This window comes from Lonchura striata, chromosome 36, assembly GCF_046129695.1.
Source record: "Lonchura striata isolate bLonStr1 chromosome 36, bLonStr1.mat, whole genome shotgun sequence".
Lineage (NCBI taxonomy): Eukaryota > Metazoa > Chordata > Aves > Passeriformes > Estrildidae > Lonchura > Lonchura striata.
The window spans coordinates 1422911-1448370 of record NC_134638.1 but is presented as its reverse complement, the minus strand read 5'-3'; the positions used below and the strand labels follow the sequence as shown (position 1 = coordinate 1448370).

Below are 25460 nucleotides of genomic sequence, written 5' to 3'. Positions count from 1 at the left end.
GGGACTAGAGCCCCCCAAAACCCCCCCAGTGACCCCCAGACCCAAATTGGGGGGTTGAAAGGGGATGGAGACCTCCGAAACCCCCCCAGGACCCCCCAGACCCGAAACTGGGGGGTTCAAAGGGGCTGGAGACCCCAAAAAAACCCCCAGACCCGAAATTGGGGGGTTCAAAGGGGCTGGAGACCCCAAAACCCCCCCAGGACCCCCCAGACCCGAAATTGGGGGGGTTCAAAGGCGCTGGAGACCCCAAAAACCCCCCCCAGGACCCCCCCAGTGACCCCCAGACCCAAATTGGGGGGTTCAAAGGGGCTGGAGACCCCAAAAACACCCCCCAGACCCGAAATTGGGGGGTTCAAAGGGGCTGGAGACCCCAAAAAAAAACCCCAGACCCAAATTGGGGGGCTCAAAGGGGCTAGAGCCCCCCAAAACCCCCTCAGACCCGAAATTGGGGGTTCAAAGGGGCTGGAGACCCCAAAAACCTCCCCAGGACCCCCCAAGTGACCCCCAGACCCAAAACTGGGGAGGCTCAAAGGGGCTGGAGACCCCAAAACCCCCCCCCAGGACCCCCCAAGTGACCCCCAGACCCAAATTTGGGGGTTCAAAGGGGCTGAAGACCTCCAAACCCCCCCCAGGACCCCCCCAGTGACCCCCAGACCCAAATTGGGGGGTTCAAAGGGGCTGTAGACCCCAAAAAAACCCCCAGACCCGAAATTGGGGGGTTCAAAGGGGCTGGAGACCCCAAAAAAAACCCCCAGACCCGAAATTGGGGGGTTCAAAGGGGCTGGAGACCCCAAAACCCCCCCAGGACCCCCCAGACCCGAAATTGGGGGGGTTCAAAGGCGCTGGAGACCCCAAAAAAACCCCCCCAGGACCCCCCCAGTGACCCCCAGACCCAAATTGGGGGGTTCAAAGGGGCTGGAGACCCCAAAAACACCCCCCAGACCCGAAATTGGGGGGTTCAAAGGGGCTGGAGACCCCAAAAAAAACCCCCAGACCCAAAATTGGGGGGCTCAAAGGGGCTAGAGCCCCCCAAAACCCCCTCAGACCCGAAATTGGGGGTTCAAAGGGCTGGAGACCCCAAAAACCTCCCCAGGACCCCCCAAGTGACCCCCAGACCCAAAACTGGGGAGGCTCAAAGGGGCTGGAGACCCCAAAACCCCCCCCCAGGACCCCCCAAGTGACCCCCAGACCCAAATTTGGGGGTTCAAAGGGGCTGAAGACCTCCAAACCCCCCCAGGACCCCCCCAGTGACCCCCAGACCCAAATTGGGGGGTTCAAAGGGGCTGTAGACCCCAAAAAAACCCCCCAGACCCGAAATTGGGGGTTCAAAGGGGCTGGAGACCCCAAAAAAAACCCCCAGGACCCCCCAGACCCGAAATTGGGGGGTTCAAAGGGGCTGGAGACCCCAAAAAACCCCCCAGGACCCCCCGAAGTAACCCCCAGACCTAAAATTAGGGGGGTTGAAAGGGGCTGGAGACCCCCAAAAACCCCCCCCCAGTGACCCCCAGACCCAATCCCCCCCCAATCCCCCCCTTCCCTAAACCCCCCCCCCGATTTTAGTAAATTTTTACTCCAAAAAAATGTCTTTTTTTAATTTTCAAAATAGCACAAAAACGACGGACACAACACTCGGGGGGAGGGGTCGGGGGGGTCTTTTTTTCCCCTCCCCCCCCCACTATGATACACAGGGGGTCCCCCCCTCCCCCTCCCCCGGGGGGGAGGGGTCTGTACAGGGTGGGGGAGGGTCCCGCGGGGGGATTTTGGGGAGGGGGGAGGGGCAGCGTTGTACAAAACTTTTCATTCCAGCAACTGCAACAGGTAAAAAAAAAGCCCCCCCCGACCCCCCCCTCCCCCCCGAGGCGAGGGGACCCCAAAATTTCCCCCCCCCCCCAAAAAAAGCCCCCCGGGGATGTTGGGGGTGAGGGGGGGGAGGCCCCGGGTTGGTTTTTTTTTTGGGGGGGGGTCCCGGGGGTCCTTCACTGCCCTTCAGCCTTGGGCTTCTTTGGAGCGGATTTCCTGGGGAGGGGGAAATTTGGGGAGGGGTCTGATGGAGACCCCTCCTCAAAATAACCCAAAAAAAAAACACCCCCGAGACCCCCCCCAACACAGCCCCACTGAGACCCCAAAACCCTCCATGCCCACCCAGCCCCCCGAAAACAGACACCTCCAGGACCCCCCCCCAAAAAAGCCCCCAGACCCCAAATTTCCCCCCAGACCCCTCAGAACAACCCCCAGACCCCCCAAAAGAGCCCCCAGACCCCTCAGAAGCCCCAACCCCCCAAAAAGAGCCCCCAGACCCCTCAGAACAACCCCCAGCCCCCAAAAAGAGCCCCCAGACCCCTCAGAACAACCCCCAGACCCCCAAAAAGAGCCCCCAGACCCTTCAGAACAACCCCAGCCTCCAAAAAGAGCCCCCAGACCCCCCCAGACCCTTCAGAACAACCCCCAGCCCCCAAAAAGAGCCCCCAGACCCCTCAGAACAACCCCCAGACCCCCCAAAAAGAGCCCCCAGACCCCTCAGAACAACCCCCAGACCCCAAAAAAGAGCCCCCGACCCCTCAGAACAACCCCCAGACCCCCAAAAAAGAGCCCCCAGACCCCTCAGAACAACCCCCAGACCCCCAAATTAGCCCCCAGACCCCCCAGACCCCTTAGAACCCCCAGACCCCCAAAAAGAGCCCCCAGACCCCTCAGAACAACCCCAGCCCCCCAAAAAAGAGCCCCCAGACCCCCCAGACCCCTCAGAACAACCCCAGCCCCCCAAAAAAGAGCCCCCAGACCCCCCCAGACCCCTCAGAACAACCCTAGCCCCCCAGAAGAGCCCCCAGACCCCCAAATACCCCCAGAAGAGCCCCCCGAAGCCCCCCACTCACAGGTCGGGGGACGCCAGGGGCCGTTTGCTGCCCGGCTTCCCGGCGGCTCCGTCCTTGCTCGACTCTGGGGGGACAGCAGGGGGTGAGGGGGACCCCCAGGTGTCTGCAGCCCCCCCCAGGGTGTGTGCAGCCCCCAGACCCATTTCAGAGCCCCCAGACTCATTTCAGAGCCCCCAGACCCACCTTGCAGCCACCACACCTGGGTGTCTGGGCTATAACCATTGTCACTGTGGGTGGGTGACAGGGGGACAATCCCACTCCCACAGCCTCCCCACGCTGTGTGCAGCCCCCAGACCCATTTGAGAGCCCCAGCCTCACCTGGCAGCCCCCAGACCCATTTGAGAGCCCCAGACCCATTTGAGAGCGCCCAGACCCACCTTGCAGCCACCACACCTGGGTGGCCAGGCCATAACCCTTGTCCTTGGCAGAGTGGGTGATGGGGACAATCCCCCTCCCACAGCCTCCCCAAGGCGTGTGCAGCCCCCAGACCCATTTGAGAGCCCCCAGACCCACCTGGCAGCCCCCAGACCCATTTGAGAGCCCCCAGACCCACCTTGCAGCCACCACACCTGGGTGGCTGGGCTATAACCATTGTCACTGTGGGTGGGTGACAAGGGGACAATCCCCCTCCCACAGCCTCCCCACGCTGTGTGCAGCCCCCAGACCCACCTGGCAGCCCCCAGACCCACCTTGCAGCCACCGCACCTGGGTGGCGGGGCCGTAGCCCTTGTCGTTGCGGGCGGCGATGCGGAAGATGATGGCCGGCTTGGTGGTGTGGTCGATGTGGGCGCTGGCCAGGCTGGAGGCCGGCACGAGGCACGAGGGGCTGGGCCCGCAGTAGACCCTCATGAAGGCCAGCTGGGCCCCCCCCCCGCGCGCCTCGGGACCCCCCCCGGGCCCCCCTGGATGGCCAGGTACACCGAGTACTCGGCGATGCGCCCCGACGTCACCGACGGCGGCTCCCACGTCAGGTGCGCTCCGTCGGGGCTCTGGGACACGGCACACGGGTCAGGGGACACGGGGACATGGGGACATGGGGACATGGGGGACACGGGTCAGGGGACACGGGTCAGGGGACACGGGGGACAGGGGACACGGGGGACACGGGGGACACGGGTCAGGGGACACGGGTCAGGGGACACGGGGGACAGGGGACACGGGGGACACGGGGACATGGGGGACACGGGGACATGGGGGACACGGGTCAGGGGACACAGGGACATGGGGGACACGGGGGACACGGGTCAGGGGACAAGGGACAGGGGACACGGGGGACAGGGGGACATGGGGGACAAGGTCAGGGGACACGGGGGACATGGGACACGGGGACACGGGTCAGGGGACAGGGGGACATGGGGGTCAGGGGACAGGGGGGACAGAGGGGTCAGGGGGACACGGGGGTCAGGGGGACAGAGGGGTCACAGGGGTCAGGGGGACATGGGGGGACACGGGTCAGGGGGGACACGGGGACAGAGGGATCACAGGGGTCAGGGGGACATGGGGGTCAGGGGGTCACAGGGGTCAGGGGGACACAGGGGACAGAGGGATCACAGGGGTCAGGGGTCAGGGGGACATGGGGGTCAGGGGGTCACAGGGGTCAGGGGGACACAGGGGACAGAGGGATCACAGGGGTCAGGGGGACATGGCGGGGGACACGGGTCAGGGGGGACACAGGGGACAGAGGGGTCACAGGGGTCAGGGGGGTCAGAGGGGACAGAGGGTCAGGGGGACATGGGGGACATAGCGGGGGACACGGGGCAGGAGGTGACATGGAGTTGGGGGATATGGAGGTATAGGGGGCTATGGGGGGTGAGGGACATGGGGGGGACACAGGAGGGTCCCCGCAGTGGGTCTGGGGTCCCCATGGAGGAAGCCGGGCAGGGATGGGGTTGGGGCTTGGGTTGGGGTTGGCGTTATGGGCTCTTGGAGGGGTTGGGGTCCCTGTTATGGGTCTGGGGTCTCCGTCATGGGTCTGGGGTCTCCATTATGGGTCTGGGGTCCCTGTTATGGGTCTGGGGTCTCCGTTATGGGTCTGGGGTCACCTTGCTGATCTTGATGGTGCCCCCAGGAAACCGAGCAGGGATGGGGCTGGGGGTTGGATCAAGTTGGGCTGGGGTTGGTGTTATGGGCTGCCCCATGGGCTGGTGTCTCTGTTATGGGTCTGGGGTCCCTGCCATGGGTCTGGGGTCTCTGTTATGGGTCTGGGGTCTCCGTTATGGGTCTGGTGTCCCTGTTATGGGTCTGGGGTCTCCGTTATGGGTCTGGGGTCACCTTGCTGATCTTGATGGCGCAGGGCGCCCCCGGGAAGCCGGGCAGGGATGGGGTTTGATCAAGTTGGGTTGGGGTTGGTGTTGTGGGCTGCCCCATGGGCTGGGGTCTCCATTATGGGTCTGGGGTCTCCGTTATGGGTCTGGGGTCCCTGTTATGGGTCTGGGGTCACCTTGCTGATCTTGATGGCGCAGGGCGCCCCCAGGAAGCCAAGCAGGGACAGGGCTGGATCGAGTTGGGTTGGGGTTGGTGTTATGGGCTGCCCCATGGGCTGGGGTCTCCGTTATGGGTCTGGGGTCTCCGTTATGGGTCTGGGGTCTCCGTTATGGGTCTGGGGTCACCTTGCTGATCTTGATGGCGCAGGGCACCCCCGGGAAGCCGGGCAGGGACGGGGATGGGGCTTGGGTTGGGGTTGGTGTTATGGGCTCTTGGAGGGGTTGGAGTCCCTGTTATGGGTCTGGGGTCTCTGTTATGGGTCTGGGGTCCCTGTTATGGGTCTGGGGTCTCCGTTATGGGTCTGGGGTCTCCGTTATGGGTCTGGGGTCCCTGTTATGGGTCTGGGGTCACCTTGCTGATCTTGATGGTGCCCCCAGGAAACCGAGCAGGGATGGGGCTGGGGGTTGGATCAAGTTGGGTTGGGGTTGGTGTTATGGGCTGCCCCATGGGCTGAGGTCTCCATTATGGGTCTGGTGTCTCCGTTATGGGTCTGGGGTTGGCGTTATGGGTCTGGGGTCACCTTGCTGATCTTGATGGCGCAGGGCGCCCCCGGGAAGCCGGGCAGGGACGGGGATGGGGCTTGGGTTGGGGTTGGTGTTATGGGCTCTTGGAGGGGTTGGGGTCCCTGTTATGGGTCTGGTGTCCCTGTTATGGGTCTGGGGTCTCCGTTATGGGTCTGGGGTCACCTTGCTGATCTTGATGGCGCAGGGCGCCCCCGGGAAGCCGGGCAGGGATGGGGTTTGATCAAGTTGGGTTGGGGTTGGTGTTATGGGCTGCCCCATGGGCTGGGGTCTCCATTATGGGTCTGGGGTCTCCGTCATGGGTCTGGGGTCTCCGTTATGGGTCTGGGGTCACCTTGCTGATCTTGATGGTGCCCCCAGGAAACCGAGCAGGGATGGGGCTGGGGGTTGGATCAAGTTGGGTTGGGGTTGGTGTTATGGGCTGCCCCATGGGCTGGGGTCTCCATTATGGGTCTGGGGTCTCTGTTATGGGTCTGGGGTCTCCGTTATGGGTCTGGGGTCACCTTGCTGATCTTGATGGCGCAGGGCGCCCCGGGGAAGCCGGGCAGGCAGGTTTTGAAGGCCGACAGCTCCGAGAAGGGCCCGCGGCCGCAGGCGTTCAGCCCGGCCACGCGGAACTTGTAGGCCGTGCCCGGCTGCAGCTCCTGGCGGCGCAGCTGGGAGTGGTCCGGGACCCCCGAGCCCTCCTCCTGCGGGGACACCGCGGGGACACCGTGGGGACACCGCGGGGACACCCCCAGACCCAGGGACACGGACAGAGAAACCCCCTGGATGTTGGGGACAGGTCCTGGGACCCCCGAGCCCTCCCCCTGTGGGGACATGGGGACACCGGGGGGACAGAGAACCCGGGGGTGTCCCCGCGGTGTCCCCAGGGGTGTCCCTGGGGTGTCCCAGGGGTGTCCCCAGTGCCACAGGGGTGTCCCTGGGGTGTCCCAGGGGTGTCCCAGGGGTGTCCCTGGGGTGTCCCAGGGGTGTCCCAGGGGTGTCCCAGGGGTGTCCCAGGGGTGTCCCCAGTGCCACAGGGGCGTCCCTGGGGTGTCCCAGGGGTGTCCCCAGGGGTGTCCCAGGGGTGTCCCCAGGGGTGTCCCCAGGGGTGTCCCAGGGGTGTCCCAGGGGTGTCCCCAGGGGTGTCCCCAGGGGTGTCCCTGGGGTGTCCCTGGGGTGTCCCCAGTGCCACAGGGGTGTCCCCAGGGGTGTCCCAGAGCTGTATCAGCTGTCCCTGGGTGTCCCCAGTGCCATTGATCCTATCCCAAGACTGTCCCCGTGTCCCCACGTCTGTCCCCATGTCCCCATGTCTGTCCCCGTGTCTGTCCTCGTGTCCCCACGTCCATCCCCGTGTCCCCATGTCCGTCCCCGTGTCCCCACGTCTGTCCCCGTGTCCGTCCCCATGTCCGTCCCCGTGTCCCCATGTCCATCCCCGTGTCCGTCCCCGTGTCCCCGTGTCCGTCCCCGTGTCCCCAGGTCTGTCCCTGTGTCCGTGCCCGTGTCCCCACGTCTGTCCCCACATCCGTCCCCGTGTCCCCATGTCTGTCCTCGTGGCTGTCCCCGTGTCCCTGTGTCCGTGCCCGTGTCCCCACGTCTGTCCCCATATCCCCAGGTCTGTCCCCATGTCTGTCACCATGTCCCCAGGTCTGTCCCCATGTCCGTCCCCGTGTCCCCATATGTGTCCCCGTGTCCCCACGTCCGTCCCCATGCCCGTGTCCGTGCCCGTGTCCGTGCCCGTGTCCGTCCCCGTGTCCCCCCCCGTGTCCGTCCCCCTGTCCCCGTGTCTGTGCCCGTGTCCGTCCCCGTGTCCGTCCCCGTGCCTGTGTCCCCGTGTCCGTCCCCGTGTCCATCCCCATGTCCCCGTGTCCCCGTGCCCGTGTCTGTGCCCGTGTCCCCGTCCCCGTGTCTGTCCCCGTGCCCGTGTCCCCGTGCCCGTGCCCGTGCCCGTGTCCGTCCCCATGTCCCCGTGTCCCCGTGTCCGTCCCCGTGTCCGTGCCCGTGTCCCCGTGTCCGTGTCCATCCCCGTGTCCGTGCCCGTGTCCCCATGTCCGTGCCCGTGTCCCCGTGTCCCCGTGTCCCCGTGTCCGTGCCGTGCCCGTCCCCGCGCTCACGTCGGGCGGGGGCGCGTCCTCGGGCGGCAGGAAGTAGTGGGTGACCATCATGGTGGTGCCCTTGATGACGCCCACGTCGAACCACTGGTTCTCCTTCTTGGGCAGCGCCTTGGGCGGCGCCCCCGGCTCCGGCTTCTTTTGAGGGGGAAATGGTGGGATTTTATTGGGGGAAATCGGGGATTTTATGGGGGGAAATCGGGAATTTTGGGGGATTTTATTGGGGGAAATTGGGGATTTTATGGGGGGAAATCGGGGATTTTATGGGGGGAAATTGGGGATTTTATGGGGGGAAATTGGGGATTTTATTGGGGGAAATTGGGGATTTTATGGGGGGAAATCGGGGATTTTATGGGGGGAAATCGGGGATTTTGGGGGATTTTATGGGGGGAAATTGGGGATTTTATGGGGGGAAATCGGGGATTTTATGGGGGGAAATTGGGGATTTTATGGGGGGAAATTGGGGATTTTATGGGGGGAAATCGGGGATTTTATGGGGGGAAATCGGGGATTTTATGGGGGGAAATCGGGGATTTTGGGGGATTTTATGGGAGGAAATGGTGGGATTTTATTGGGGGAAATTGGGGATTTTATGGGGGGAAATGGTGGGATTTTATTGGGGGAAATTGGGGATTTTATGGGGGGAAATGGTGGGATTTTATTGGGGGAAATTGGGGATTTTGGGGGATTTTTTGGGGGGAAATTGTGGGATTTTATGGGGGGAAATTGGGGATTTTATGGGGGGAAATCAGGGGATTTTTTAAGGGGAAATTGGGGATTTTATGGGGGAATTGGAGGATTTTTGTGGAATTTGGGGGGATTTTTTAGGGGGAAATTGGGGATTTTATAGGGGGAAATTGGGGGATTTTGGGGAGGAATTTGGAGGATTTTTTAAGGGGAAATTGGGGATTTTATGGGGGGAAATTAGGGGAATTTGGGGAAAGTTTTGGAGGGATTTTATGGGGGGAATAGGGGGATTTTGTGGGGAATTAAGGAAGATATTGGGGATTTTGAGGGAAAAAATTAGGGGAATTTGGGATATTTACAGAGAAATTAGGGAATTTTATGGAGGAAATTGGGGATTTTATGGGGGGGAATTTTGGGGGGAATTAAGGAGGAAATTGGAATTTGGGGAGATTTTTAGGGGGAAATTAGGGATTATATGGGGGAAATTGGGGGAATTTTGGTGGAGATTTTAGAGAAATTTCTAGTGGATTTAGGGTTGATTTGGAAGGATTTTGAAGGGAATTCTGGGGTTATTTGGGGTGGGTTTGGGTGGATTTGTGAGGATTTTGGGGGGATTTTGAGGTGGATTTGTGAGGATTTTGGGGGGATTTTGAGGTGAATTTATGAGGATTTTGGGGGGATTTTAGAGGTGGATTTGAGGATTTTGAGGTGGATTAGTGAAGATTTTGGGTGGATTTTGAGATGAATTTATGAGAATTTTGGGTGGATTTGTGAGGATTTTGGGTGGATTTTGGGTGGATTTGTGAGGATTTTGAGGTGGATTTGTGAGGATTTTGGGTGGATTTTAGGTGGATTTTGAGGTGGATTTTAGGTGGATTTTGGGTGGATTTGTGAGGATTTTGGGGGGATTTTGAGATGAATTTATGAGAATTTTGGGTGGATTTGTGACGATTTTGAGGTGGATTTGTGAGGATTTTGGGGTGATTTTGAGATGAATTTATGAGGATTTTGGGTGGATTTGTGATGATTTTGGGTGGATTTGTGAGGATTTTGGGTGGATTTTGAGGTGAATTTGAGGATTTTGGGTGGATTTTGGGTGGATTTGTGATGATTTTGGGTGGATTTGTGAGGATTTTGGGTGGATTTCGAGGTGGATTTGTGAGGATTTTGGGTGGATTTGTGAGGATTTTGGGTGGATTTTGAGGTGGACTAGTGAAGATTTTGGGGTGTTATTGAGGTGAATTTGAGGGTTTTGGGGGGATTTTAAGAGGTGAATTTGAGGATTTGGGGTGGATTTCCGGATGAATCTGAGGATTTTGGGGATTTCGGGGTGAATCTGAGCATTTTGGGTGGATTTCGGGGTGAATCTGAGGATTTTGGGTGGATTTTGAGGTGGATTAGTGAAGATTTTGGGGTGATTTTGAGGTGAATTTGAGGATTTTGGGGGTTTCAGGGTGAATCTGAGGATTTTGGGGGTTTCAGGGTGAATCTGAGCATTTTGGGGGTTTCGGGGTGAATCTGAGCATTTTGAGGGTTTCGGGGTGAATCTGAGGATTTTGGGGTGGATTTCTGGGTGAATCTGAGGATTTTGGGGATTTTGGGGTGAATCTGAGGATTTTGGGTGGATTTTGAGGTGGATTAGTGAAGATTTTGGGGTGATTTTGAGATGAATTTGTGAGGATTTTGGGGGTTTCGGGGTGAATCTGAGGATTTTGGGGTGGATTTCTGGGTGAATCTGAGGATTTTGGGTGGATTTTGAGGTGGATTAGTGAAGATTTTGGGGTGATTTTGAGATGAATTTGTGAGCATTTTGGGGGTTTCGGGGTGAATCTGAGGATTTTGGGGGTTTCGGGGTGAATCTGAGGATTTTGGGTGGATTTTGAGGTGGATTAGTGAAGATTTTGGGGTGATTTTGAGATGAAATTGTGAGGATTTTGGGTGGATTTCCGGGTGAATCTGAGGATTTTGGGGGTTTCGGGGTGAATCTGAGGATTTTGGGTGGATTTCTGGGTGAATCTGAGCATTTTGGGGGTTTCGGGGTGAATCTGAGGATTTTGGGTGGATTTTAAGAGGTGAATCTGAGGATTTTGGGTGGATTTTGAGGTGGATTAGTGAAGATTTTGGGGTGATTTTGAGGTGAATTTGAGGATTTTGGGTGGATTTCTGGGTGAATCTGAGCATTTTGGGGGTTTGGGGTTAATCTGAGCATTTTGGGGGTTTCCGGGTGAATCTGAGCATTTTGGGGGTTTCGGGGTGAATCTGAGGATTTTGGGTGGATTTTGAGGTGGATTAGTGGAGATTTTGGGGTGATTTTGAGGTGAATCTGAGCATTTTGGGGGTTTCGGGGTGAATCTGAGGCTTTTGGGGGTTTCGGGGTGAATCTGAGCATTTTGGGTGGATTTTGAGGTGGATTAGTGAAGATTTTGGGGTGATTTTGAGGTGAATCTGAGCATTTTGGGGGTTTCCGGGTGAATCTGAGCATTTTGGGGGTTTCGGGGTGAATCTGAGGATTTTGGGTGGATTTCCGGGTGAATCTGAGGATTTTGGGGGTTTTGGGGTGAATCTGAGCCTTTTGGGGGTTTCGGGTGAAGCCCCCCACTCACCACGGGGGTGCTCTCGATGCCGTTGGCCACCTCGGCCAGGGCGGCGGCCGCCTGCAGCTTGGCGGGGCTGGGGGCCACCGCGGGGCCCGGGGGGGCCACGAAGGCGCTCGAGGGGGCCAGGCCTGGTGGGGGGGCACAAAAAATTGGGGAAGGGGCTTAAACCCCCCCTTGGGATTCCCCACCCACCCCAATGGCAGCAGGGGGGTCTCCAACCCACCCACCCTCGTCATGGGTGACCCCTCAAGGGGTCCCAGACCCCCCCACCCCGGGGATCCTAAATCCCCCCCCCCAGCCCATAAACATCCCCCAAAAGGACCCCTCCCCAAAATGGGCACCCCCCAGGGATCCCAAAGCCCCCCATGGGACACCTCCCACCCCATAAACACCCCCCCAGAAGACCCCTCCCCACAATGGGTGCCCTTCCAGGGACCCTCTAAACCCCCCCATGGTGCTCCCCCCACCCAATAAACAACCCCCAAAGGACCCCTCCCCAAAATGAGCAACCCCCAGAAAGCCCAAACCCCCTGTGGGACCCTCCCCACCCCATGAATACCCCCCAAAGGACCCCTCCCCACAATAGGCGCCTCCCCAGGGACCCCCCCACCCCCTAAACAGCCCCCAAAATACCCCTTCCCACAATGGGCGCCCCCTAGGGACCCCCCCACCCCATGAACAGCCCCAAAAGACCCCTCCCCACAACAGGCACCTCCCTAGGGACCCCCCCCACCCCATGAACACCCCCCAAATACCCCTCCCCACAATAGGCGCCCCACTAGGGACACCCCCCACCCCATAAACACCCCTCCCCACAATAGGCGCCCCCCAGGGACCCCCCCCCACCCCATAAACACCCCTCCCCACAATAGGCGCCCCCCAGGGACACCCCCACCCCATAAACAGCCCCAAAAGACCCCTGCCCACAACAGGCGCCCCCCAGGGACACCCCCCACCCCATGAACACCCCCCAAAAGACCCCTCCCCACAATGGGTGCCCTTCCAGGGACCCCTCCCACCCCATGAACACCCCCCAAATACCCCTCCCCACAATAGGCGCCCCACTAGGGACACCCCCACCCCATGAACACCCCCCAAAGGACCCCTCCCCACAATAGGCGCCCCCCCAGGGACCCCCCCACCCCATGAACACCCCCCAAAGACCCCTCCCCACAATGGGTGCCCTTCCAGGGACCCCTCCCACCCCATGAACACCCCCCAAATACCCCTCCCCACAATAGGCACCCCCCTAGGGACCCCCCCCCACCCCATAAACAGCCCCAAAAGACCCCTCCCCACAACAGGCACCTCCCTAGGGACCCCTCCCACCCCCTAAACACCCCCCAAAAGACCCCTCCCCACAATGGGTGCCCCCCCAGGGACCCAAATCCCCCCATGGTGCTCCCCCCACCCCATGAACACCCCCAAAAGACCCCTCCCCACAATGGGCGCCCTTCCAGGGACCCCCCCCACCCCCTGAACACCCCCCAAAAGACCCCTCCCCACAATGGGCGCCCCCCCAGGGACACCCCCCACCCCCTGAACACCCCCCAAAAGACCCCTCCCCACAATAGGCGCCTCCCCAGGGACCCCCCACCCCCTAAACAGTCCCCAAAATACCCCTTCCCACAATGGGCGCCCCCTAGGGACCCCCCACCCCCTGAACACCCCCCAAAAGACCCCTCCCCACAATGGATGCCCTTCCAGAGACCCCCCCACCCCCTGAACACCCCCCAAAAGACCCCTCCCCACAATAGGCGCCCCACTAGGGATACCCCCCACCCCATGAACACCCCCCAAAAGACCCCTCCCCACAATAGGCGCCCCCCAGGGACACCCCCCACCCCATAAACACCCCTCCCCACAACAGGCACCCCACTAGGGACCCCCCCCACCCCATAAACAGCCCCAAAAGGATTCCTCCCCACAATAGGCGCCCCCCAGGGACCCCCCCCACCCCCTAAACACCCCTCCCCACCCTCCTTTGCCACGGGCGGGGGTCTCACCGTCGGCGGGGGGGGGCAGCAGGGCGGCGGGGGTGCCCCCCCCGGGCACGGCGCCCAGGTCCCCCAGGCCGTTGGCGTCGCCCGCGGGGTCGTTGAGGCTGTCGGCGGGGGCCAAGGCCTCGGTGGGCAAATGGGGAGGGGGCGCGGCCGCCTGGGGGGGGCGGCGGGGGCGGGGGGGGGAGGGGCGGGGGGCGCGGGGGGGCGGCGGGGGGGGTCCCGGCCTCGGCCAGGTGCTGCTGGTGCTGCACCAGCGCCGCCAGCTCCTGCTGGGTCAGCACCAGGGGCAGCGTCCCCCCCGCGCCCCCCGCCCCCTCCGACACCCCCAGGGCCCCCCCCAGCTCCGAGGGGCCCCCCCCGGGCTCGCCGGGCTCCAGCGGCTCCGATGTGCCTGTGGGGAGGGGGGAGAGCGGGGTCAGCCCAAAATCCACACTGTGGGGTCAATGGGGTCAGCCCAAAATCCACCCCGTGGGGTCATCGGGGTCAGCCCAAAATCCACCCTGTAAGGTCATTGGGGTCAGCCCAAAATCCACCCCGTGGGGTCATTGGGGTCAGCCCAAAATTCACCCCGTGGGGTCAATGGGGTCAGCCCAAAATCCACCCTGTAAGGTCATTGGGGTCAGCCCAAAATTCACCCCGTGGGGTCATCGGGGTCAGCCCTAAATTCACCCCGTGGGGTCATCGGGGTCAGCCCAAAATCCACCCTGTGGGGTCATTGGGGTCAGCCCAAAATCCACACTGTGGGGTCAATGGGGTCAGCCCAAAATCCACCCCGTGGGGTCATCGGGGTCAGCCCAAAATCCACCCTGTAAGGTCATCGGGGTCAGCCCAAAATCCACCCCGCGGGGTCAATGGGGTCAGCCCAAAATTCACCCTGTGGGGTCAATGGGGTCAGCCCAAAATCCACCCTGTAAGGTCATTGGGGTCAGCCCAAAATCCACCCCGTGGGGTTATCGGGGTCAGCCCAAAATTCACCCAGTGGGGTCAATGGGGTCAGCCCAAAATTCACCCCGCGGGGTCATTGGGGTCAGCCTAAAATCCACCCTGTGGGGTCAATGGGGTCAGCCCAAAATCCACCCCGTGGGGTCATCGGGGTCAGCCTAAAATCCACCCTGTGGGGTCAATGGGGTCAGCCCAAAATCCACCCTGTGGGGTCATCGGGGTCAGCCCAAAATTCACCCCGCGGGGTCATTGGGGTCAGCCCAAAATGCACACTGTGGGGTCAATGGGGTCAGCCCAAAATCCACCCCGTGGGGTCAATGGGGTCAGCCCAAAATCCACCCTGTGGGGTCATCGGGGTCAGCCCAAAATCCACCCCGTGGGGTCATCGGGGTCAGCCCAAAATGCACCCCGTGGGGTCATCATGGCTATGGGGTCATTGTGGCCCCCACTGTGATACCCCCATAACCATGGGACCACCACCATGGGAACAAGACCCCAGTGACCACCCCCAACACCCCCCAGGACCCCCCAGAACCCCCCAAACTGACCCATGACTGCCTCCAGCACAGCCTGGATGGCCAGGGCCTGGCCTTGGGGCCACCTCCATGACCATGGGACCACCCCCAAACCCCCCCAGGATCCCCTAAACCCCCCCAGAACCCCCCAGACTGACCCATGACCACCTGCAGCACGGCCTGGATGGCCAGGGTCTGGGCTTGGGGCCACCTCCATGGGACCACCATGACCCCCAAACCCCCCAGGACCCCCCAAACCCCCCCAGGACCCCCCAAACTCCCCCCAGACTGACCCATGACCACCTGCAGCATGGCCTGGATGGCCAGGGCCTGGCCTTGGGGCCACCACCATGGGAACAAGACCCCAGCGACCACCCCCCAAACCCCCCCTGGACCCCCTAAACCCCCCCAGGACCTCCAAGATCCCCCCAGACTGACTCATGATGGCCTGGATGGCCAGAGCCTGGGGCCACCTCCATGGGAACAAGACCCCAAACTTCCCAGGACCCCCCAGAACCCCCCAAACTGACCCATGACTGCCTCCAGCACAGCCTGGATGGCCAGGGCCTGGCCTTGGGGCCACCTCCATGACCATGGGACCACCCCCAAACCCCCCCAGGATCCCCTAAACCCCCCCAGAACCCCCCAAACTGACCCATGACCACCTGCAGCACGGCCTGGATGGCCAGGGCCTGGGCTTGGGGCCACCTCCATGGGACCACCATGACCCCTAAACCCCCCAGGACCCCCCAAACCCCCCCAGGACCCCCCAAACTCCCCCCAGACTGACCCATGACCACCTGCAGCACGGCCTGGATGGCCAGGGCCTGGGCTTGGGGCCACCTCCATGGGAACAAGACCCCAATGACCACCCCCCAAACCCCCCCTGGACCCCCCAAACCCCCCCAGGACCCCCTAAACCCCCCCAGGACTCCCCAGATCCCCCCAGACTGACTCATGATGGCCTGGATGGCCAGAGCCTGGGGCCACCTCCATGGGAACAAGACCCCAAACTTCCCAGGACCCCCCAGAACCCCCCAAACTGACCCATGACTGCCTCCAGCACAGCCTGGATGGCCAGGGCCTGGCCTTGGGGCCACCTCCATGACCATGGGACCACCCCCAAACCCCCCCAGGATCCCCTAAACCCCCCCAGAACCCCCCAGACTGACCCATGACCACCTGCAGCACGGCCTGGATGGCCAGGGCCTGGGCTTGGGGCCACCTCCATGGGACCACCATGACCCCCAGGACCCCCCAAACCCCCCCAAGACCCCCCAAATCCCCCCAGACTGACCCATGACCACCCGCAGCACGGCCTGGATGGCCAGGGCCTGGGTTGGGGCTACCTCCATGGGACCACCATGACCCCCAAACTCCCCAGGACCCCCCAGACCCCCCCAGGACCCCCCAAACTCCCCCCAGACTGACCCATGACGGCCTGCTGGGCGGCCTGCAGCACGGCCTGGATGGCCAGGGCCTGGGCTTGCGCCTCCTCGCTGGCCGCCGCCGCCGCCGCCGCCTCGGCCGCCGCGGTGACCGCCAGCTCCTCGGGGGTCAGCCCGGGGGGTCCCCCCGCGCCCCCCGCCTCGGCCAGCAGCTCGGGGGGCAGCGCCAGCCCCTCGGCCGGGCCGCCCTCGGCCGCGGCCGGCGGCAGCACCACCACGGCCAGCGGCTCCGGGGACCCCCCGGCCTCGGGCCCGGCGGCGGCCTCGGGCCCGGGGGGGGACGGGGACGTGGCCGAGGAGGGGTCCTGGGGTGGGTGGGGGTCTCCGGGGGGGGTGGGCGTGGTGGTTGGGGGGGTCTCGGGGGGAGCCGGGGGGGATTCGGTCAGCGACGAGATGGTCTGGGGAGGGAGGGGAGAGGAAATGGGGTTGAGGGGAGGGGGAAGAGACCCCCACCCAAAATGGGGCCTCGGTGGCCTCCGGAGCCACCGCAGGTCCCTGGTGGCACTGCTGTGGTACTCAGGGAACCCTCGGTGGCACCACACCCCCCCAGTGTCCCCAAACCCCCGCTCAATGTCCCCAAATCCCCCTTTAATGTCCCCAATTCCCTCCCAGTGTCCCCAAACCCCCTTTTAATGTCCCCAAATCCTGTTTCAATGTTCCCAAACCCCCTCCCCAATGTCCCCAAACCCCTCCTAGTGTCCCCAAACCCCCTCCCAATGTCCCCAACCCCCTCCCAATGTCCCAAACCCCCTCCCAGTGTCCCCAAACCCCCTTTTAATGTCCCCAACCCCCTCCCAATGTCCCAAACCCCCTTTCAATGTCCCCAACCCCCTCCCCAGTGATCCCAAACCCCCTCCCAATGTCCCAAACCCCCTCCCAATGTCCCAAACCCCCTTTCAAATGTCCCCAAACCCCCTCCCAGTGTCTCTAACCCCCTCCCAATGTCCCAAACCCCCTTTCAAATGTCCCGAAACCCCCTCCCAATGTCCCAAACCCCCTCCCCAGTCTCCCAAACCCCCTCCCCAGTGTCCCCAAACCCCCTCCCAATGTTCCAAACCCCCTTTCAATGTCCCCAACCCCCTCCCCAGTGATCCCAAACCCCCTCCCAGTGTCCCCAAACCCCCTTTCAAATGTCCCCAAACCCCCTCCCAGTGTCCCCAAACCCCCTCCCAATGTTCCAAACCCCCTTTCAATGTCCCCAACCCCCTCCCCAGTGATCCCAAACCCCCTCCCAGTGTCCCCAAACCCCCTTTCAATGTCCCCAAACCCCCTTTCAAATGTCCCCAAACCCCCTCCCAGTGTCCCCAACCCCCTCCCAATGTCCCAAACCCCCTCCCAATGTCCCAAACCCCCTCCCCAGTCTCCCAAACCCCCTCCCAGTGTCCCCAACCCCCTCCCCAGTGTCCCCAGAGCCGCTCACCGGCACGGCCGGCCCCGGCGCTGGCGTGGACTGAGTGACCGTCGTGACCGCCCGGGGCTGGGGGGTCCCGCTGCCGCTGGGGCCGGGGCTGGGGGTCCCGGGGGGCACAGGGGGACCCCCACCCTCGCTGGGGGAGGTCTCCCCCTCTCCCTGCCCGTTGGCAGCCGGCGGGGGGGGCTCTGTGGGGACAACGGGGAGGGGTCAGTGAGGCGACCACCCCAAAAATAAGGGCGGAGGGGACGATCCGGGGACAGTTTGGGGACAAGGCGGGGGTCACCTTGGCTGGCGCCCATGCTGGCGGTGACCGTGGTGGCCGTGGCCGTCGTCCCCGTCTCGTGGGTCTCGCAGGGGGGGTTGGAGCAGGCGCGGGGGGGGCTGGTGGCGGTGGCACAGGGCGGGGACGGTGTCACCCCCTCGGTGGTGGCCGTGCTGGTGGCCCCGCTCTGGTGGCTCTGGCAGGGCGAGGACCCCGCTCTGGTGGCCGTGCTGGTGGTCCCGGTCTCGGGGGTCTCGCAGGGAGGGTTGGCACAAGGCGGTGACCCCCCCGTGCTGGTGGTGGCAGCGCTGGTGGCAGCGCTGGTGGCCGTGGTTGTGTCACCCGGCCGGGAGCCCGCAGTGGCCGTGGTGGCCGTGTTGGTGGTCCCGGTCTCGTGGGTCTCGCAGGGGGGGTTGGAGCAGAGCTGTGACGATGTCATTGTCACCGTGTTGGTCGTCCCCGTCTCGTGGGTCTCGCAGGGGGGGTTGGCGCAGGGGGGGACACCTCGAGGTGGTGGCACCGCTGTCCCCGACTCGGGTGGGGGGTGCGAGGTGGCCGTGGTGGTGGTGGCCGTGCTGGTTGTCCCCGTCTCGTGGGTCTCGCAGGGAGGGTTGGAGCAGAACCGTGTCCCCGTGGTTGTCACCGTGTTGGTTGTCCCCGTCTCGTGGGTCTCGCAGGGAGGGTTGGAGCAGAACCGTGTCCCCGTGGTTGTCACCGTGTTGGTTGTCCCCGTCTCGTGGGTCTCACACGGGGGGTTGGAGCAGGGTGGCCTCGGTGCTGTCACTGTCACCGTGTTGGTTGTCCCGGTCTCGTGGGTCTCACAGGGGGGGTTGGCACACAGCCGTGTCCCCGTGGTTGTCACTGTGTTGGTTGTCCCCGTCTCGTGGGTCTCACAGGGGGGGTTGGAGCAGAGCTGTGACCCTGTCACCGTCACCGTGTTGGTTGTCCCGGTCTCGTGGGTCTCACACGGGGGGTTGGAGCAGAGCTGTGACCCTGTCACCGTCACCGTGTTGGTTGTCCCGGTCTCGTGGGTCTCGCAGGGTGGGTTGGCACACAGCCGTGTCCCCGCGGGGGTCTCACAGCTCGCCGTGGTGGCCGCAGTGACCGCCCCGGTGGCCGTCCCCACCTCAGGCTGCCCCCAGGACGTTTGGCACGGGGTCGCCTCCTGCGTTTGGCACGAGGTGACAGCGCCGCCACCACCGCCCTCGGGGGGACACAACCGCGCCGTCATCGTCGTGCCCGTGGCCGCCGTCTGCTGCGTGGGGCACGGCGGCGCCCCGGGCGTCCCCAGGCGCGCCGTCCCCGTCGTCCCCGCCGCCGTGGGGGTGTTGGTGGTCCCCGTCTCGTGGGTCTCGCAGGGGGGGTTGGAGCAGGCCCGGGGGGGCGCCGGCACCGCCGTCCCCCCGCCCGCGTCCTCGCAGAGCAGCTGCAGCTGTGCCCCCCCCGTCCCCACGTTGGCCACCAGGCTGGTGGTGGCCGTGTTGGTGGTCCCGGTCTCGTGGGTCTCGCAGGGGGGGTTGGAGCACACCAGGGTGACGGTGCCCGGCGTGGCCTCGGCGGCGGGGGGCTCGGCCAGGCCGCCGCCCCCCGAGGTGGCCGCGGGGGGACCTTCGGCCGTGGGGGACGCCAGGATGGAGACGGGGAGGTCGTGGACGGGCTGGGCCTCCACGCCGCTGGGCGTGGTGATCAGCGTCACCTGCGTGGGCTGGGACACCGGCTGTGTCCCCACGGTGCGTCACGGGGGGTGGCACCGACCGCAGACAGCGCCCCCAGCCTCAAATCTCTGTGACCCGCCCCGTTGTGGCTCCCCAAATTCCTGTGTGTCCCCTCCCCGCTCCTGTCAGCAGCGCAGCTGGGGCTGAGCCGCGTCTGGGGACGCCCCCAAATGGTCCCAGTGTCCCCAGTGTCCCCTCACATGCATGGTGATGGTCAGTGTCCCAAATGTCCCAGTGTCCCCAATGTCCCCAGTGTCCCCTCACCCTCATGGTGATGGTCAGTGTCCCCTGTCAGCAGTGTCCCCAGTGTCCCCTCACCTTCATGGTGACAGTGTCCCCTGTCCCAAGTGTCCCCTCGCCCTCATGGTGACGGTCAGTGTCCCCTGTCCCAAGTGTCCCCTCGCCCTCATGGTGATGGTCAGTGTCCCCAATGTCCCCAGTGTCCCCTCACCTTCATGGTGACAGTCAGTGTCCCCTGTCCCCAGTGTCCCCTCGCCCTCATGGCGACAGTCAGTGTCCCCTGTCCCCAGTGTCCCCTCACCCTCATGGTGATGGTCAGTGTCCCCTGTCCCCAGTGTCCCCAGTGTCCCCTCACCCTCATGGCGACAGTCAGTGTCCTCTGTCCCCAGTGTCCCCTCACCCTCATGGCGACAGTCAGTGTCCTCTGTCCCCAGTGTCCCCTCACCCTCATGGTGATGGTCAGTGTCCCCAGTGTCCCCTCACCCTCATGGTGATGGTCAGTGTCCCCAGTGTCCCCTCACCTTCATGGCGACAGTGTCCCCTGTCCCCAGTGTCCCCTCACTCTCATGGTGATGGTCAGTGTCCCCTGTCCCCAGTGTCCCCAGTGTCCCCTCACCCTCATGGTGATGGTCAGTGTCCCCTGTCCCCAGTGTCCCCTCACCCTCATGGTGATGGTCAGTGTCCCCTGTCCCCAGTGTCCCCTCACCTGCATGGTGATGGTCAGTATCCCCAGTGTCCCCAGTGTCCCCTCACCCTCATGGTGATGGTCAGTGTCCCCTGTCCCCAGTGTCCCCTCGCCCTCATGGTGACGGTCAGTGTCCCCAGTGTCCCCGCTGTCCCCTCACCTGCATGGTGATGGTCGGTGTCCCCAGGCCGCCGCCGGCCGCGGTGGCCGTGATGGCCGCGGGGTTCAGGACCTGGCTGGACAGGGTGGCGATTGTCCCCAGGGTGGTGATGGGTGTGGCCAGCGAGGCCGTGGCGCTGTGGCCACCTGCCCCTCCGGCCAGGCTGGTGGACACTGTCCCTGTCACCGTCCCCAGCGTGGTCACACCTGCCAGGGACACGAGGGCAGTGAGTGACCGCTCAGGAAAGTGACCATAAAGTGACCCCGTGGTGACCCCATGGTGCCACAGTGACCCCGTGGTGACCATGACCTCCCCCCCCAAGTGACCTCTTGGTGTCCCCCCACTGTCCCCACAACCCCTCCACCCACCCGGTGCTACCCTTGACCACAAGGGTGGTCACCTCAGTGACCCCATGGTGACCCCAATGACCCCTCCAGTGACCCAATGACCCCCTGGTAACCACCCCCCCCTCCACCAGTGCTGTCCTTGACCACAAGTGACCACCCCAGTCACCCAGAGGTGACCCAATGACCCCCAGAGTGACCCACCCCACTCACCCGTGCTGCCCTTGACCACCAGGGTGACCACCCCAGTGACCCAGAGGTGACCTTTGACCACCAGGGTGGCCACCCCAGTGACCCAGAGGTGGCCCTTGACCACAAGTGACCACCCCTAGTGCCCACCCCAATGCCCCCAGAGTGACCCCCACTCATCCGTGGTGCCCTTGACCACCAGGGTGGCCACCCCAGTGACCCAGAGGTGACCCAGAGGTAACCCAATGACCCCCAGAGTGACCCCCCCACTCACCGGTGGTGCCCTTGACCACCAGGGTGGCCACCCCAGTGACCCAGAGGTGACCCCTGACCACCAGGGTGACCACCCCAGTGACCCAGAGGTGACCCTTGACCATCAGGGTGCCCACCCCAATGTCCCCAGGGTGACCCCCACTCACCGGTGGTGCCCTTGACCACCAGGGTGACCACCCCAGTGACCCAGAGGTGACCCAATGACCCCCAGAGTGACCCCCACTCACCCGTGGTGCCCTTGACCACCAGGGTGGTCACCGTGGGCTTGACGGCCGAGACGGTGACGGGGGTGACCAGCCGGACCCCGCCCATGGGCACCGTCCTCAGGATGGTCCCCGGCTGCCCCGGGGCCCCCTTCAGCACCACCTGGGGGGCACACGGGGACACCGCTGTCACCTGGCCACCCTGGGGGCTGGCACCCCTCGGGGACAGCCCGCCGGTGTCCCCAGTGTCACCAAACCCCCTCCCCACTGTCACCCATGTCCCCAACCCTTCAGCTGACCCCACCCATGTCCCCACTCAGCTGCCCACGGGGGAGTTCAGGTGTCCCCAGGGGGGTTCAGGTGTCCCCCAGGTGTCCCCGGGTGTCCCTGGGTGATGGTTCAGGTGTCCCCAGGGGGGTCCAGGTGTCCCCCAGGTGTCCCCGGGTGTCCCCAGGGTGGTTCAGGTGCCCTCCAGGGTGGTTCAGGTGCCCCCCAGGTGTCCCCAGGGTGGTTCAGGTGCCCCCAGGGTGCCCCCAAGGTGGTTCAGGTGTCCCCCAGGTGTCCCCAGGGTGGTTCAGGTGTCCCCCAGGTGTTCCTCCAGGGTGGTTCAGGTGTCCCCAGGGTGGTTCATGTGTCCCCAGGTGTCCCCAGGGTGGTTCAGGTGCCCTCCAGGGTGGTTCAGGCGCCCCCCAGGGTGGTTCAGGTGCCCCCCAGGTGTCCCTCCAGGGTGGTTCAGGTGTCCCCAGGGTGGTTCAGGTGCCCCCAGGTGTGCCCTCACCTGTGTCACGCCCTGCTGGCCGTGCCCCCCGCCCAGCTTGGGCACAGCCGTGATGATCTTGGCGGGGGTCCCGGTGCCCGAGGTCATCACCTTGGTGGTGATGATGGTGATGGGGGACTTGATCCCGGGGCTGCTGGTGACACCTGGGGACACCGGGAGGGACACGGGGGGGTCACGGACACAGGGGGGACACGGGGGGGACACAGGGGGACACTGGGGTCACCCCCCGTCACTCACTGGCAGCCCCTGACTGGGTGGTGATGGGGGATTTGGGGGGCTGGGGAAGTTTGGGGGTCTCAGGGATTTTGGGGATAATTTGGGAGTCTCAGGGATGATTTTGGGGGGGGGGGGGTCTCGGGGGGGGTTAAAGTTAATTTGGGGAGGGGTCCCACTCAATGGTAACTCCTGACTGATGATGGACGACATGGGGATGGTTTGGGTGGGTTCAGGGGGGAGGTTTGGGGGTCTCAGGGATTTTGGGGATGGTTTGGGGGTCTCAGGATGGGTTCAGTTAATTTGGGGAGGGGTCTCACACACCAGTAGCCCCAGATTGGGTGATGATGGCTGACATGGGGGTGGTTTGGGTTGGGTTGGTGGTCCCAGGGGTGGGGGTCTCAGAGGGTTTGGGGGTCTCAGGGAGGTCAAGGATGGTTTGGGGGTTTCAGGGTAATTTGGGGAGGGGTCCCACTCACCAGTAGCCCCAGATTGGGTGATGATGGTTGACATGGGGATGGTTTGGGTGGGGTTGGTGGTCCCGGGGGTGGGGGTCTCAGGGAGGTCAAGGATGGTTTGGGGGTCTCAGGGTAATTTGGGGAGGGGTCCCACTCACCAGTAGCTCCCAACTGGGTGATGATGGTTGACATGGGGATGGTTTGGTTTGGGTTGGTGGTCCCGGGGGTGGGGGACTTGGAGGGTTTGGGGGTCTCAGGGATGGTCTGGGGGTCTCAGGACGGGTTCAGTTAATTTGGGGAGGGGTCCCACTCACCGGTAGCCCCCGACTGGGTGATGATGGCCGACATGGGGATGGTTTTGATGATGGTGGTGGTCCCGGGCTTGGTGGTGCTGGGGGACACGCTGCTGATGCCCAGGATGGTGGGGGGCTTGGCCGCCCCCTGCCCCGCCTGCGTGCTGGTCAGGATGGTGGTGGGCTTCCCCTCCCCCGACGTCACCAGCTTCAGGATGGTCCCCGCAGGCAGCGGGCCCTTGGTCTGCGGGCAGCGGTCAGTGGTCACTCGGGGAGGGGTCACTCGGGGGTGGTCACTCAGGGAGGGGTCACTCGGGGTGGTCACTCAGGGAGGGGTCACTCGGGGGTGGTCACTCAGGATGGTCACTCGGGAAGGGTCACTCAGGGAGGGGTCACTCAGGGAGGGGTCACTCGGGGATGGTCACTCAGGGACAGTCACTCGGGGACAGTCACTCAGGATGGTCACTCAGGGATGGTCACTCGGGGAGTGGTCACTCGGGGAGGGGTCACTAGGGGAGGGGTCACTCGGGGTGGTCACTCGGGGAGGGGTCACTCGGGGTGGTCACTTGGGGGTGGTCACTCGGGGACGGTCACTCAGGGAGGGGTCACTCAGGGAGGGGTCACTCAGGGGTGGTCACTCGGGGAGGGGTCACTCGGGGAGGGTCACTCAGGGAGGGGTCACTCAGGGAGGGTCACTCGGGGAGGGGTCACTCGGGGGTGGTCACTCGGGGGTGGTCACTCGGGGAGGGGTCACTCGGGGAGGGGTCACTCGGGGGTGGTCACTCAGGGAGGGGTCACTCGGGGAGGGGTCACTTGGGGAGGGGTCACTCGGGGTGGTCACTCAGGGGAGGGGTCACTTGGGGACGGTCACTCAGGGGAGGGGTCACTCGGGGTGCTCACTCAGGGAGGGGTCACTCGGAGAGGGGTCACTTGGGGAGGGGTCACTCAGGGTCGTCACTCAGGGGAGGGGTCACTTGGGGAGGGGTCACTCGGGGGTGGTCACTCGGGGATGGTCACTCGGGGGTGGTCACTCAGGGATGGTCACTTGGGGATGGTCACTCGGGGACGGTCACTCGGGGAGTGGTCACTCAGGGTGGTCACTCAGGGTTGTCACTCAGGGGAGGGGTCACTCGGGGAGGGGTCACTCGGGGAGGGGTCACTCAAGGGAGGGGTCACTCGGGGAGGGGTCACTCGGGTACAGTCACTCGGGGGTGGTCACTCAGGATGGTCACTCGGGGCTGGTCACTCAGGGAGGGGTCACTTGGGGTGGTCACTTGGGGAGGGGTCACTCAAGGAGGGGTCACTCAGGGAGGAGTCACTTGGGGGTGGTCACTTGGGGGTGGTCACTTGGGGAGAGGTCACTCGGGGTGGTCACTCAGGGGTGGTCACTCGGGGGTGGTCACTCAGGATGGTCACTCGGGGGTGGTCACTCGGGGAGGGGTCACTCGGGGACGGTCACTCAGGGAGGGGTCACTCAGGGGAGGGGTCACTTGGGGAGGGGTCACTCGGGGAGAGGTCACTCAGGGAGGGGTCACTTGGGGTGGTCACTCAGGGGTGGTCACTCGGGGAGGGGTCACTCAGGGAGGGGTCACTCGGGGACGGTCACTCAGGGAGGGGTCACTCGGGGGTGGTCACTCGGGGAGGGGTCACTCGGGGAGGGGTCACTCGGGGAGGGTCACTCGGGGGTGGTCACTCGGGGAGTGGTCACTCAGGGAGGGGTCACTTGGGGTGGTCACTCGGGGAGGGGTCACTCGGGGTGGTCACTCGGGGGTGGTCACTCAGGGAGGGGTCACTCGGGGAGGGTCACTCGGGGAGTGGTCACTCAGGGAGCGGTCACTTGGGGTGGTCACTCGGGGAGGGGTCACTCGGGGTGGTCACTCGGGGGTGGTCACTCAGGGAGGGGTCACTCGGGGAGGGTCACTCGGGGAGGGGTCACTCAGGGTGGTCACTCAGAGTTGTCACTCAGGGGAGGGGTCACTCGGGGAGGGGTCACTCAAGGGAGGGGTCACTCGGGGAGGGGTCACTCGGGTACAGTCACTCGGGGGTGGTCACTCAGGATGGTCACTCGGG

At 63.7% G+C, this 25460-nt stretch overlaps 1 protein-coding gene across 1 annotated transcript in view; it reads right to left on the bottom strand.

The window, feature by feature from the left end:
• Positions 1-1940: 1940 nt before the first annotated feature.
• HCFC1 (host cell factor C1) overlaps positions 1941-25460 on the bottom strand; it is a 42758-nt gene continuing 19238 nt past the window's right edge. Inside the window, 16 exon segments of the mRNA XM_077789656.1 lie at positions 1941-2016; positions 2874-2937; positions 3563-3769; positions 3772-3862; positions 6382-6567; positions 7975-8109; positions 11262-11383; positions 13262-13417; positions 13482-13649; positions 16147-16561; positions 17584-17762; positions 17861-19556; positions 20640-20845; positions 21673-21811; positions 22427-22569; positions 23412-23634. Of these exon segments, the coding sequence (XP_077645782.1) occupies positions 1977-2016; positions 2874-2937; positions 3563-3769; positions 3772-3862; positions 6382-6567; positions 7975-8109; positions 11262-11383; positions 13262-13417; positions 13482-13649; positions 16147-16561; positions 17584-17762; positions 17861-19556; positions 20640-20845; positions 21673-21811; positions 22427-22569; positions 23412-23634 (4170 nt within the window). The 3' untranslated portion in view covers positions 1941-1976.